Source organism: Eufriesea mexicana, unplaced genomic scaffold (genome assembly GCF_001483705.2).
Source record: "Eufriesea mexicana isolate 0111107269 unplaced genomic scaffold, ASM148370v2 scaffold124, whole genome shotgun sequence".
NCBI lineage: Eukaryota > Metazoa > Arthropoda > Insecta > Hymenoptera > Apidae > Eufriesea > Eufriesea mexicana.
Genome location: NW_016908357.1, coordinates 4,258,858 through 4,274,614, shown reverse-complemented (window position 1 = coordinate 4,274,614; position 15,757 = coordinate 4,258,858). Strand labels below are relative to the sequence as shown.

Genomic DNA, 15,757 nt, shown 5'->3' with positions numbered 1-15,757 from the left:
CCGCCTGCACGTAAACACGATCGCGCGTGTGGTCAAGCGACAGAGGAACGATCGACGTCGTACCGGTCGAGTCGTGCCACGCGTTACAGGTGAAACGGATCGCGCAGGGCAGCGAGATCTTGCGGATCGATCGGTGAATCCGTGAATCGTGTTTGACGCGTGGTCAATGAAGGTAAACGTCTGGCTTCCATTATACTCTGCCTGTCTCGCGTGCCTGCGACCAGCCTGTTTTCCTCTCTCGGTGCGAACGCGAATCGTGTGCCGGCTGACGAAGGTACCCTCGTCGGTGTGAGTTTGCGTGTGACTGTGTGCGTCCCTGTACGGCGTAGAGCGCGCGCGGTGCTCGTCCGTGTGCGCGCGACAACGACATGACGATGGAGCACGAGAACGACTCGAGAGTGACGTTAAGGAGAACGAAGAGCGTGACCAGGGCCGAGGAGATCCAAAAAGCTGAACTGATGGTGCGCAGATCGCAGCCTGACAAACCGTGAGTCTCGTTTTTCCTCTCTGCATCACAGTAAACACGCTCCCGTGGTCGTGGTCGTGGTCCTCCCGGTGACTCGTCTCTGCCTGACTCGCGATTCGCCGACTCGCTTTTCCTCGCTATTCCCACACGATCGAGAGAGGTGCTCGTCGAAAAGACGAAATCCACGCCGACGAGAACACGATCGCACGAAATTTTCTGCTCTTCCTCGGCTACTCGGACGTAACTTGGACGACTTTAGGAGCAACGCGCATGCGCGTTTCGCCTTAGATCGAGCGCAACCGTGAACGCGTGCTCCCCACCTAGGAACGATGCATTCCGCTTCTCGTTTTAGCCCATGCTCGTCCACGCCGTTCTCCCGTGTGTCATGATCGATGCGGAGGTCAGTCGGTAGTGCGGTGTATTTCCTACAGCTCGTTTCATAACACCTACCCGGGTACTTAGGTCCGCGGTTAATGAAGCTTCCGTATAGGTGGTGCGAGACGTCTCGCGTTCACGTCGAGGCACCTTCCTTATCTGATAACGGTCAGGTTCTGCGCTTACGTAGCATCGCGATACGTTTCGAGCAACGTAACAAAAACAACACTCGACATTGACCGTTGAGACGAGGATAAATATTATTTTCTCCGGATAATACGATCGCGTAAACATTCCTCAAGGAATTCCGAGTGAAACCCAGCAAGGTTCTCGTCGAATTTCTCGTACTCTAACGTACGAGAAATTTTCTCGACCTAAATTTCACGAACTTCTCGGACTCGGCATATTTCGCTATCGTCGTAGAGTCGATAGGTTAAGATTTTATCGCCCAGGCCAGAATTTAGAACAGTGTCAAGGTTCAAGTAAAATCCAAGTCCGACGAGTTCGCTGTCTGACCACGACTATCTGATTCCACGTATTCGTCTCGTTCGGCTATGGTGACGCGTAAGCGATTGACGCAACGTCAGTCGTAGGGATTACGGTCCTGGTTTCTGAAAAATTACCTTGCGAAACGTTAGTCCGGATATCGGTGTGGACGAACGTCGGTTCCGGGCGTGTACATATCACGGCGAACCAGGAAAGTGACTAACGATACAGTAAATATTTGCAGCTACGCGGATGATTCTAGAAACGAGGGACACAGATGGGAATGAATGGTGCAAAGTTCATTCGGTAGAACGGACACAGGAGGACAGACAATTGAATGCAGCCTTGAGTGCACGTCGCGGAAACGAAAACTTTCTTAACGAGCCGTTCGCCTCGTCTAATGGAACTGCACGTCAAGAAAACACGGCCAGATAATTCGTTCGCCAGCTATGGCATAATTATCGAGTTTCACTCTGCCCCAAGATGGTGTATAGCTCCCTGGTCCCCGTTCCTTTGCAACAGAGAAACTTATCTCGATGCGAGGTACGCGATAACCGACAGCGATACTCGGGCTTCATGCTCGAAAACAATGGGAACGTCTGCTGAAGCTTCATTTAAAGTTCAAGCAAAGTGAATGACAATTAACTGTCCCAACTTCACGATCAATAAGATCTCGTTAGACGTCGTGAATAAGCAACGAACGTTTCGGGACGCGTTAATCAAGCAGTTCTACGCGTTCCTTTTTTCTCCCCGCTCGCGCTTTGCGTTTTCTAATAAATCAAATCTCCCTGTGTCCGCCCAACGCCGAATGAATCTTGATTACGCGTCGATACTTTGAACCTTCGCGTTCCGCGTTTTTAACGAATTGAAGAAAACGCCGAAGTGACGTTCGGACAACCCGGAGGCCGATTAAAGTCCTTTAAAACGAAAATATCGAACGCCGATAAACGTCCGTTGATTGGCTTCGCGATTAATTAATATCGCGTCGTCCAATCGTGGTAATTTACGTCGCGGATAAAACGAGGCTTAAACGCCTTATTCTTACGCGATCTCCTTCCCCGCCTTTTCCCCCGACACGCAATTCGCCAGATTTAAATATGCAATTATAAGTCACCTCGTATATCGCAGATCGCAGGAGAAACGCGGAGTATTCCGATGGCAGCTTAAGGTCGTTAATAATCCTGAAATAATGCTTGCTTTTCTTTGCTCGGAAGATTGTACGTACACGGAATTCCATCATGTTCAGCCGATAACGTTGTTGGTTTATGCACTGAATTGTCTCAAGATATATTTGCACGCTATTAGATTAGGGCAAGCTGATATATAAATAGCAATATATCAGGCTTAATCGTGGCGCGCTTCGGTTACACAAGCGGAAAGTCGTCCGCGTGTGAAGTTGATGGTATTTTATTACGCCGGCATTAGCATATTTCCGTAAATTTTATTACCGCGTTTCATATTCTATTCGTCGAAATTAATTACGTCGAATTACTTCGAATTACGTCGATGCGCTTCGCGAGTCGGCGGGATATCGATACCGTTTCGACGCAACGGTTCCTCGGATAACGTTAGTTGCGAGTGTACTTAACGCGTCATGCAAAATAACGTCCCCTTATTAATTTATGTAACGCTTACATATCGCGTATCGCCAGCCCGTTTTCGCGCTGGGAGAGAAGGAAAATGATAAAACGCCGCAATTGTGTCTTAAACAAGCGGGAAACGCGAGTCGAATTCGCGAGTAAAACTCTGGACCGGCTTAATAAGCAGGAAACAGGGGTTATCGACACGTAGCGAAACAGCGATACAGCCGCGTTTGATATGGAACGTTATGGTGCTTGTCGCGGAATGCAGTCGGAAACGGATTCTATTAATTAACCAATCAAACGCTCAAAAACCGCGCCCGGTCGAGCTACACAGACTCACGCACGCTTTGGGTAACGCGAATCGGAACAACAGCGTGTTGCGTATTCTCTTTGTGACAATTACAGAATAATTCCCATAGGCGCGCTCGGAACAAACCGCATACCTTTGTTCGCTGTAATTAACAATCTCTCGTCTGCCCTTCCACGCGAGATGCTTTCGGTAATTAATTGTTTTTCTTCTCTTCCTTCGATCGCGAGCGTTTGATCGTTATCGAGCCGCGATCGACAATGAGTCTTTCAATTGCAGTTATTTACGTAACGCCATGTTCAGAGTTCAAGGCTGACCGGCGCGGCCCCCGATAACGCCGAGTGATTAAAACGCGTACGAACAACCGTCGTGCCGCGTAATCGGTTCAATGACCATTCGATGCGTCGATTTTACCTCGCAGCTTTTCTCCTTTGCATTTTCTAAACTCTCCGACGAGCCTCGCGCGGCTGGATGCTCGGCGCGTTTGCCTCTAGCGCGTTCTTAATTAAAATGTTAATTTCAGTGACGAGGCAGGAACGCACAGCGATAAGAAAAATGGCTGTCGTAGATCAGCGGGATAACCGGATATTCTATCGCGGGAATACTTTCCGCGCACGCGCATCCGCGAGCAATGAAGTATCATAAATTCATGATTGGTTTACGGCGTATCCGATTCAAAACGCAGAGATTCCGTGATCCGCCGCGTTCTGCAATCGGAATCGTTGATCAAAGAATCCTCGAGCGTTGGCGAAAGTACCGAGGAAACGCTAACTCGCGTTAATATTTCTGGGTAAACAAAAAGGGAGCTCGGTGGCCCGAGAAGTCGGAGCAGCGGGCAAATTCCATTTGTCCAGATTTACGAAGTTTCGCCGGCGCGTGCGCCTATGGTATCTATCCATCGCGGGAAAAAATTTAATCAAGTCCTCGGTCTAAACGAGCGCGCGATAAAAAAATTAATGCGTTAAAAACGGGATTAAATCCGTAGGGGTATCGCGAGCAGAGGAGCGCAGAGGGAGTGGGTACTATTCGTCGAGATTTCAGAGATAAGAGAGGATCAGTGGGAAGCACGTTGCGAGTAGTCGTTGCTTCGAGAAGAAAGGGAAACGCGAGGAAAGGAAGAAAGGTACGTAGTCGCTCGACGCAGTGGTCATTTCCCGCAAGCGAACGCTAATTAGCGAGACGAGACAAACACCGGCGAAGGTTGATGATGCCATGGGGCGCTTTATTTTGGAACATATCCTTCCAGCGAGTTCCCCTTTTATCAGCGAGAGGTCGACTAGCGAAAAAACAGCGAAATCTTCTTCCCCCTCTTTGACATGTTATAATGACCTGCAAACAAGAGTCTTGGTTTTTTTCTCTCTCGCTCTCTCCTGCAAGGAACACCTTTCTACCTTCGGTTGTTTCTTCTCCCCATCTTCGCACCCCACCGCTTTCTTGCTCCGGGATCGTCCATTATGCCGGAGAATCAGAGATGGCATACCACTCTTCCGTCTCTTAAACAAACGAACCCTACTGTATTTACCCGTTCCGTGTTTGCCAGATACTTCTTGTTTTCGCCAACTTTGCAATTAGGCGCGAGCGCGTCTGGGTTCGTTGGACGCGGTGAATATCGAATGATCCTGCTACCCCTTTGGTCCAAGGAATTCACACGGAAAGCTATGTCTGGCTTGCACGATCTTTCAATTCTAGATTGATTTCAAAGTTTCCGTTTGCACGATCCTTCGATCCGAACATCCGACTCGCGTGTGTTTACTCCCAAATTGAATCTAATCCCCGACGACTGCCGCTCCGCGCCGAGACCGGTGTGTCCATAAAATATTCCTCCAACAATGTTCGTTTGAAAGGGAAAAAGTTCGTTATTCCCGAGGTGACACCGTCTGTAATTACACGTTACGTAGTTAGACGGCGAAGAATGTCATTAACGTCCAGTATGTACATTTTCCGATATCTCTGCCCCTGCCGTGAAACGACGTGCTATCGCTGAAGGGCAATAATCATCGGGTAATACGAAGTCGAACAAGAGACGTGTAACAATGATATGCCGGCTATGTTTCTTCCCCATTTTTTCCCTCCCGTATATCGATCCTCCCTCGGCCGTTGTCAGTCCATCTCGACGATTCATCCTCGTTCCGTGGACGGAGCTATACAGCCGTGCAGATATTTCTGTACCGGGGCTCTAACTGCCGGACTGCTTCCGCCGAGCTTCTGTACTCGATGCTCGAATGGCTAATAACTTCGTACGATGTTCCCGTGCGAGGGAGCAGGAGGCAGGAGAAAAGGATGGAAACAGATCGGTGATCATTTCGCGAATTTTCTCCCGCGTCCTCTACCCTCCGCGCATAATATGTACATATATGCGAATAATCAGGCGGCGTTACGGTATTGAACGACTCGCGAAGGGGATGCGCAAGATTTTCCTCCAGGATTTTAATTTGCCGCTCATGCACATTCATCACCGCCATCCCCAGGCCTCTGGTATCATTACCACGAGCCTGGATGTTTGAACAAACGCGAGTGCTACCTCCTTTTCGTAGCTTCGAGCGTCAGACGCTCGAAAAAATTGCGACCACTCGCTAACGCGTCGACTTCTTCGTCCCAGGTACCCCGTATCGTGGTACATTCTATCTCTTGCATCGATCGTACGATCGTTTTCTGTCTCTCGAAAAACGCTTAATCCGTTCTCAACCTGGTGTTTCGCCGCGATTTTCACCAGGACTCCCCTAGCCCGGCGAAAACTTTTTAATCTTCGTCATCGGACGACCGGACGATGCGCCACCGTTTCGGCTGACGCGACTTCGAAACGAATGAGGATTAACGGTATTGTGCTGTCAATCCGGCCGTCGCTTTCCAGTTTCCCCTTGTTTCCTCCCTTTTCATCGCACGGCCCTTTTCTTCGCTCAAGATTGCGGCGGCGTCGGTGTCGAATCTCGCGCGTGAAATCAGCCGGAAGAACAATGGAAAGCGATTACGTCGACGGAAAGGGACCGAACGAGCGTTTCTGGATTAGGCACGAAGACGATTGCGGTTTTTGAGGCCGGCTCCGCTGTTGCCTCGCGCGATCCACATCCTCGTTCGCGGTTCACCCGGTCTCTGCAAATCGCTCGTTCACGGAATCTACTTGTCAAAATCGATTACCGGTAGCGGCTAAGACAAACGGGGTCCTAACTAGGGTTGAAATAGCCTTTCGTTCCTCTCTTCTATCGGCTAACCCGGAATATCGCGTTATTCCAGTGCATCGAGTCAAATTCGTCGGGGAAATTTATTCATTGACGTCATGCCGTGCGAAACAGCGCAAATTCGCGGAATGCATAAAAAAGCGACCAACGGGAAAATACGCGCGCATAGTCCGAACTATTCCCGAATCGACTATCCCCTCGTGGAACAGGGACTCGCTCGTATCTTCGACGAGGAGGAGTCAGCTTGCGCTCACAACAGGTGAGGGGTGGGATCTTGATGAACCTCGGGGATCCGATGCTCGGAAGGAATGCAACGGCGAAAGTTAGGGATGTCGCGGTGAAAGGCCGGGGACAATAAAACGGACAGACACGCGGACAGAACCGACAGACGGACAAGGGGCGAGGAAGACGGAAGACCGGTGTTCCGGTAATCGATTACGGTGTGCTTGCAAGTGGGACGAAGTATAGGGAGGGGAACGGATGGAAGACGGGGTGAACGAAAACCGGGATAGCAAGAAGACCTGTTTAAAGCGTCGTTTAATTTTCCTTCATGAATCATTTAGAATATTCTTCTACCCTCCGCTGTTCCCGCTATTGCCCGTTCTCTTTCGTTCGCTCCCGATTCGCGAGTGACGTCTGCCCGAGCGGCAAGTTTCCCTGCTCATTACACGGCTAATATATGTATATCCGTCTATCGTTTAAATATTCACGAGGGTTCCGGTGTGAGAAAGATTCGCGAGGCAGATACGGGAACCCTACATACCAGCTGCCCCTTTCTGCCATTCTACGCCCCTCGTCCTCTTCCTTTTTTACCCGTCCTTCTCTCATCTTCGTGTCCGTCCTTGTATGTACAACGGCTTCCGTATCCGTCCCGGCTGACTTGGGAGCCGAGGAACAGCTAAGGGGATGGAAGGGAAACACGAGTGCTTGCCTTTGTGGACCCTCGTCGTTCACAGGCTCTCGCGTTTCGGGGATCGCATGGAGCGTTTCGTGGCGGTTTTTGGCGAAGACGCGGTGCCTGGATAGATGGTCGTTCATTCATAGTTCTCGAGATAAAAATACAGAAACGCTGGCGAACTAAAGTTGAAGGATAGACACTCGATCGAGAGTTCTTTCATAAATGTGGAATGGCTGGCGTGAAAAATCGGCGGTATCCGCGATAGTTTACACAGCATCGCAGCTTCTCGGCAAGATAATGGAAGCCTCTGTGCCGAGAATCACGGGAGATAAGGAATTTGAGAAATTTTCTTGTTGCAGAGATTCGTGTCAATGACCGGTACTTTGCTCGCGCGATTATGCCACGCTTATATTATCGATATCGGTCCCGGGACTCGAAGAGAGACTTTTTATCGAATTATTAGTTTCGAAATTGCGCTATGGCCGACGGACAATCTTCTGGCATCCTTTCAATTCCGGTCGTATAATGGAGACGACAATGTTGACAGCGCGTAATATACTTTTCATGGACTCGCGCGGTTCTGATAATGGTCGATGGACCCTGTCCCTTATCGTTCGGCGAATTACGACCGGTTGGATAAGCGCGACTCGGATCGTCACGACTATCTCTCGATATATAATGCCACTTTTGTTGCGTCAGACGTCCGCGTTAACTTTACGCGATTCATCGCGCGTCAAATATGAATTTCGATGCGTGCAAAACGCGCGCATAATTCACCGGCCAATAAAACGTTGGTGGTACACGCTGAGCCGAATATTAATTACGGATAGAACCGCGATTACTCAGGTCGGTATTGCGGTGCGCGGAGCACGTCGCTGTTCGTTATCGGCACCGATAATTTTAACGAGCGTGTAATTAACCAACGATACGCGCGTTCGTAAGTCACGAGTTTTTCGCACCGTGCTGTCTCTGTTTGGAGACGGAAAACGGCGCACTCGGAACGATCCGGAATTTTATCAACGCGGCAACTTTCCCGTCAGATATCGATTGTACAGCGGTCTTCGTTGGGTACGACGTGCCGAAAAAGAGCAAACGAAAAATATCGCGAGACAACGAGGTCGATCCGAATTTCTGGAACGGTCCACGTGGATCGCGTGGATCGCGTGGTTCGCAAAAACCCTTCCAGACCGAACCGTATTACCCGCTCGTCGCACGCTCGAATAATTATACCAAAACATCGTACGCTGTTTCGTTTCGGTGCACCGTGCAAAAACGCGGTTTCGTTCTTTATTTCGTTTCGCGCTACCGGTATGCACCGATTACCCCCTTCCCCTCCCATCGCTATTTTCACGCCCGTACGCAGCGTGTCGGTGGTAGGATGGGAGATTTTTTCCACGTCGACTTTTCTAACGCGGGAAACAACGATCAGCCACATTTTTAAATTAGCCACCGCTATAACGTCGGCTGCGGTAACGCGATTTTTACGCGCTACCATTTACATGTTTCATGACGCAGAAATAAGTATAGTAACCTTTATTGCACGGCCGAATCCGTCCGAATTAACGTCATAAATAGCGACATCGATCGAGGTAACCGCGTATCCGGAACCTCGGCCAGATTTTTACCCTTTTCGACGGTGACCAAAGCCAAGATATACTTGCCCAGGCTTTAACTAATATTTCAGACCCCTGTCTTCCATTGTCTCCCAAGGTTTCCGTCAATTTACTCCCTATTGATTTATTCCGCCACGTAGCCGCGTAGTCTGCGATTTTCCTCCAAAAAACCTGTTGGCGTGTTCCGCGCTGGGCACGAATGAATTTTAATCACGCCATTCCGCGAATGCAATTTGTACACGAGGGGGTGAAAGCGTAATGTCTTCTCGCGAACGACTGCATCGAGGGAATGTCGTCGCTTTGATAAAAATTAAACCGTGTTCTCGTACGAACCTCGATCTGGGCGTGTCTCTCGCCGTCGAACATTCGCAAACATTCGCGAACAAAAAGTTTGCTATACCCCGTTTTACGACGTCGATAATCCAGCGGGCGATAACGCGCGCGAGAGTGTCGCGAACCCTGCCCTCGCGATTTTTCGCTGGTGTGTTGTTACTCGTCCGTAGAAAAGAAGCGCGAGGTCTGGTTCGTTTTCTGCTCGCAAGAAACAAGCGCATCGATCCGAAAAACACGGCACACCGAGTATTCGAACTTTGAGAAGCAGACGACAACTCGTGCCTTCTTGTCAGGTCACGGGGTGGATCGCCGCCCAGCTCGCTATCTCGTCGCTTCTCTTCGAAACATTCCCTTTTGTGTCGCGCGACTCCGAATTTTATGAAACTGAGATTCGCGATTATTTTAATCACGAAGGAATTCCAGGGAACAGAGAGATACCTTCGACACGGGGAAATTCTCAGGAAACACCGGACGTTGATTCTGTGAAAAGAATTCCTGCGAGAGATAACGGCGACTCGCATGAATATTAAAGAGCATCGTAATCGCGAGGTGTTTACACGGAATTAATTCGTCACGATTAAAACACGGTACAACGGTCGTTAGACCACTTAAGATCCCGACCGGCGAACCAGAACACGTCCCCGGAGGTACCTCAACCATACGCGAGTACTCGAAAGATCGTTTACGCGTTTATTGCTCAGGTCCGATGTCCCTGGCCGAGTTGCGACACTTTGGTCACCCGGTAGAGTGGCACTCATGCATATGGAAGTTCTCGGTGACACGTCTGCATCCTGCCATGCAGGCCGTGGCCAGTATCAGAAGTGTGAGATAGCTCTTCCTGTGCGGCTCTCGGCCGGCCCCTGCCGGCTTTATCGCGGCTCTATTAATTACCACGATCTGCCATAAATTCAGAGTAATAGTTAGGATTTACTCGAGACAGCGAGCAGGTTAAACGATCACATTAAATGCACATAGTTGCGAGAAATAAGGGACTTCTCTGTCAGGTAATTACGTGGGATAAACGGCGCGGTATTTCAGGAAGGGCTTCTTCTGGCTGTCTTTAATCTTTCGTGCCTTTATCGCGGCATTACGTCCGTTGCGCAACTTCTTCGTCGCTGTTGCACACGCTTATATACCATATCCACGCGGCGTGTATACTTGTTATTTTGTTTTATCCGTCGCGTCGTATCGTCCCCCCGAGATTTCGTAGACTCCACGTCCGGGGGATTGAACTCTCCGATCGAGTAGCTCGGAGTAGGATCTTCCCTTGTAAATACTTAAGACCGGTGGCTTCCAGCGATGGCGGCTTAGAAGCCGTTCTAGTTTCAACCTTAATCACGTCCTAATGTAAAAAGCGACGCGACTCGCGACGGAGATGGCCGAGAGGTCGAAGTTTAAACACGGGCGTCGCAGGTTTTTCGTGGAAACGAGGGGATAGTCGCGAACCGAACGTTTCTAAGGTATCTAAGGCCGCGGACCGCGCTATATATTGCACTTTTCAGCAACGGCGCGAACACCTCCCGCTTTGTTTCGTCTCCCTAAATTCTCACACTCAGGCAAGCACGTCTTATCCGGAGAAGGAACAAGGGGTCTCCTCGAACGCTTTATGCTTCGAGACAAAACGCTTTTGAAAAGTTTACACGATGGTCCTTGTCAGCCCTTGTCGTGCTCGCAGTCACGAAGGGATGATACCGGTAGTCCGTGGAAGCCGATTACTCAGGTTCACCCGGTGTATTATCCGTGTGAGAGATACCTAAGACGTCGAGAGGCTTTTGTATTCGCCACTCGCCGCGATGTTGTATATGCCATTGAAATTTCATGAGATGGAGAACTGGCGTATTGTTAACATTGTCCACTTAATAGCCATAGAAGTTCCTGTCGTGGGTGAAAGGGGATCTCGCATACCGACAGCCTTCCTTCCGTGTGTACCAGCGATACCGTAGCGATATTCCTTCGAAGATGCCAAGTAAAACTATCCTTAATACGCTTGTCTGACATCACCTGTTCGTTTCTACTAGCTTCGTTTTCAGTCGGCATGCATCCCGTATCGCGTATATTTGCCGAGAGAAAAGGACGAACGAGATGGCGGGAGGGGGCGGAGGCTAAAGAAAAAAGGAGGTACAGCAAGCGGGTGGATGGAAAGGATAGAAGGAAATAAGAGAAGCTTGAGCAAATGTTTTCAATACGTTGCATAAATCGCGTGTTTCTTCGTAAATTGAAATGGAAATGCATATAACCGTACGATATGGAAGCGGCTTTATTGTTCCATTCTTATTCTAGCGATGTTCCTGTGGTGCCTTTCCTCCTTTATATCGCGGACGAGGAGCGCGATATCGATCCGCAACGGGAATTTCTTTTAACTTGGACCATCCTTTTTCCTTACAGATGTCATCGTCCTAGAGATAGTCTGTTCTCCTGGAGCTCGGGCTTCGACAACTTCACGGGATTCGTCAACTGGGGCTTCCTGCTGTTGGGCATCGGTGGAATCCGATTGCTGCTCGAAAATTTCATAAAGTGAGTGTACACCGAGAATCTTGATAGAACCACCGTCTTATCGGACGTATCGCCAACCACGCGTGATCGGATTCGTTGAAACTCGAACCTCGCCGTTCCGGGGTTCACGATGCTCGACGCGCGTGTCGTGGCGACACCGGAAGTCGATTCATGGGATTTACGACGAACGAAAGGGGCACGTGGGTGGGGGGGGGGAGGGATATCCGCGAAAAATCTCGTCGTCCAATTATTTGTAGCAATTTACCTGGCCGGTCGTCGGCGTAATTTATCAAAAAACCAGTGTCATCTCGTGACACTGATGTCTTTATCCGCTGCAAAGATACCCGAAGCCTGAGCGTTCGATGTGTCCCTCGGGTATTTTTTTGCCGGGCGTACGCGCGAGAGGGGTTATCGAAGCGTAGACCGCTCGATCATGCGACTGGTCAAGGGACGAAGCTGGAAAAACACGAAGGAAAGCCCCTAAATGCGGACGGTTCCGCTCGAGCCTCGAATAATACCGCAAAAGGGGGCGGGAGGAGGTGAGAGATGTCGGAGGAAACGACAACTTCATCAAGCTGTCACGGGGCCTCGAACGGGGGGGAAAAAGCGGATTACGGGAGAAAAATAAATTGAATTAAACGTCGATTAAACAGCGCCGCGACGATCGAACGACGGATAAATTTTGGTTAATTAGCGGACCTGGTCAATGGAGCGAATCTCGAGACGCGACGGGAAAGATTCTCCCGAAGAGAAGTTTTTCGTCCGAAATTCGGACACGGTGGTAAAAACAAAAAGGGGATCGATCGGGTCGATGGTGAAAAATGAGATTTCCCCTGTCGTTCCGGCACAATGTAGAATTCCAGGCTGGACCTATTCACGTCAGTCTCGTCGGAAATCAAAGTCACCGTGACAGCCTAATCTATTTCGATAACTACATCATTATCGATGGCGGTTCTGGCCTCGATAAAACCTTTGTGTCGATTATAAAGGTTATTATCAGAGATACACGAACGGGCACATTAATTAACACGTAAAAGCGCGAATATAATTCAAGCTTGTTAATATGTCAATAACATTCGCGGTTTAATGCGTTTCTCAATTTCGCGGAATCTATTCACCGGCGGGTCAAATTTCAATTCAATTATCGACACGATTTTCGGCAGAGCTCAGCCGAAGGTGGGACGTGCTTTTCGAATTTCAGATGTTCGCCAACGCGGGGCGGAGTCCGGCTAAAAATTAATTAATTTACGAACAGACGCGAAGGAACGGAGCCGGCCCGTCGGCTTGATTAAAATTAACAGCGTGTCGCGAGTCCGATCTCCAACTCAAGATCTCGCCACGCGAAAGACCCACACCCTCTGCTCCTTCCTCGTTCACCAATTTTCTGCCCGTTGAATGGAGAAGGCCGAAGTACAAGCCCGGCCCATGAATAATTTCAACGAGATTTTTATCGCCGTTGTAAACTCTCGGCCCAGGGTCCGCGCCGGCTCCTGGGAGCGCGTAACAGAAATTTATCACGCTCGTTAAGCGTGGAAAAACTTTCGAAAGAAACTTTCGCGACGTAATTGCTCCGACTAGTCTCGAAACGTTTTCTGAAACAAACGCGGCTGCAGGTCACCGGAAGACTCGTCGAACGATCGGTGCAAGTGATTCTTCCACGCGTGACTAGACACGAGAATCGTCCTCGAGACGATCAACACGAGACCGGTCAAACTATATTCCGCGATCGTAGTTCAGTCGAAGCTTTCCACCGACTCTTACGCTTTCGAGGTATCGTGTTCCTTCGAACACCGGAAGCGTCTTTGAGGAAAATTTTCGGTACCGATTTTGAATCCAAGTTCAATCGCCATGGGTGCGACCGTAGGGATAATCGCGATGAGCACGTTCGAGATCGTGTTTGTAAAGTGGAGAAAAAGGGGTACAATTGGGCTAGGAAGTCGGTGCATGCTTCTTCTCCAACGGATTACCATCTATTTAGAAGTCCGTGGAACTTTGCCGAGGGAGAGTGACTCGGTCGGGAAGTGTCGAAATAGTTTGAAGTAGTTTACCGGATTCAAAAGCAGGTAGCCTCCCCGGATCGTGATAAACTGGGTCTCAGTCGAGACTTTTTCGTCGTTAAGTACGGTGTACCTCGGTAAGTCGAAAGTCGATTAAAAGACGCGGAAAAAGAGGTCGCGACGGCGGGGTTAGGATGAAAAGCAAGCGACAGTCGCGCTGTTTCGAATATCGTTCGACCGACGATAATTTACGATCGCATCTGGTCGGGGTATCGGCACGAGCGCCTTCTTAATTTCACCCTGCTCCGCGATAATTGAATTCGCAAGAAATCTGTTCCTCAGCGAAGAAACGGATACGAGAAAAAGCGTTCGTTTGTCGAGTCACGAGAATGGGACGAAGCGAGCAACGCGATTTCACGGCGATCGAGATTAATCGACGCGGAGAAACGTGGGAGGAGGTAGATGGAGCTTGAAAGAGACACGGCAGTAAGAAAGTGGGAGGACGTTTCTCTGCGAAGTGAAAAAAAAGTAAGAAGAGAACTCAATTAATCGGACTCTCGGCGAAGGACTCCGGCTCTATCGATAAAAGTCCATGGAAAGGTTTGGAGATAGACAGAGGTATCGAAGTTTCGCCCCCGCTCTTGTCCTTTCGCGTAGCGGCGTTCGGGAAACTTTTTGAAAGGTCCACGATCTGCTCATAATTTATGCACTTAAACTGAAACTGTAGGGGAGCTTCGTGCGATTCTTAATGGGTCGAGTTTACGGAGACGCGAATCGTGAAACGGCAAAGATGCAATCGAACGAGGAAATAAGACCGACGCCTTTCTGTGTTTAACATCCCTCGCGGAAATTGCTACATTCGGGTGAGATCAAAGCGAATTTCGAGTAAAAACCAGCAAACTCGTTACGGAATTGTATCGCAAACATTGATACGTCGCGTCCCATCGACGTTCCATGCTGTAAACACGAAGGTTAAATTTACAACTATCTTAATTTATCTTAATTTACGTAACAATGCGTAGCTCTCAGCTTGCAATCATTTCCCAAAGATTTTTCTTTGGAAAACGATACCAATTACCAGGTCTCACTACGCGGAGGTGGCTACGCGTCGAGACCCAGACATGCGCCCTAGTGGCGCAGCCTACTGGTACTACCTGTGTCAAAGGTACCCAAATCTAACTCGGAGCGAATTAAGTTAGTGACTCTACTGACACTTTATTACAATTAGTGTCTTACGAGTTTGCGATTATTCGAAAGAATAGCAGGCCGACTAGCCTACGCGACACACTCCCGTGTACAAGACAACTCCGGCCACAACACCCTCCCGATCGGGCCTTGCCCACCCTGCCACCGCCGACCTCGCCATGGCTTACTCGATGACCTAAGGCAGCCAACGAACCAGGGAAACACCCAGAGTCAATCCGAGGGTCCTATGCGAGGCCTAACAGTCGGAATCACGCGCATGCTCCATACCCCGGCTTTATGCAAACATAACCACATAGCCGCCAAGTGCTAGAGGGGCAGGCAGGCACGCTCTTGCAATGATTCCGACTGCAGGGCCCATCCCCCGGTCGTGTGCACGGATTGGCACCCAGGACGACTAAGGTCGACGGACCCTCGTGTTGCACCAGATGCCTCCCCAGCCCGAGGACCACCAGAGATCCCGACGCATGACGAGATTGACGGTGGCAGAAATGAGTATCGGAGTCGAGCCATGAGAATGACTTACGAGGCGTGGAGTTATCGTGTACACGGAAAGTACGATATCTTGAAAAACCTGAAAAGCTGAAAAGAAACAAATTAGTAAAAGATTAGTAAAACATAACAAAATCAAAACGAATGTAAACCATAAAGATGAATTAAATGGAATGGACAACCCAACAATGAGACATGAAGAACCCAACGATGAGATATGAACAACCCAACGATGAGACATAAATAACCCAACGATGGGACACTCGAATATTCTACGAAATATTCGAATTATCAAATAAGAATAAATAACATCTGGAAAGAGAAAAAATAATTAA

General features: G+C 49.3%; 1 protein-coding gene across 2 annotated transcripts in view; it reads left to right on the top strand.

Annotated features, from left to right (window-relative positions):
- mdy (diacylglycerol O-acyltransferase) overlaps window positions 1–15,757 on the top strand; it is a 95,122-nt gene continuing 79,365 nt past the window's right edge. For both annotated transcript variants that reach the window (XM_017911346.1, XM_017911347.1), the window contains exons 1-2: window positions 1–487; window positions 11,623–11,751. In XM_017911346.1, coding sequence (XP_017766835.1) covers window positions 369–487; window positions 11,623–11,751 — 248 coding nt within the window. In that variant the 5' untranslated portion in view covers window positions 1–368. The remainder of the gene's footprint in view (window positions 488–11,622; window positions 11,752–15,757) is intronic.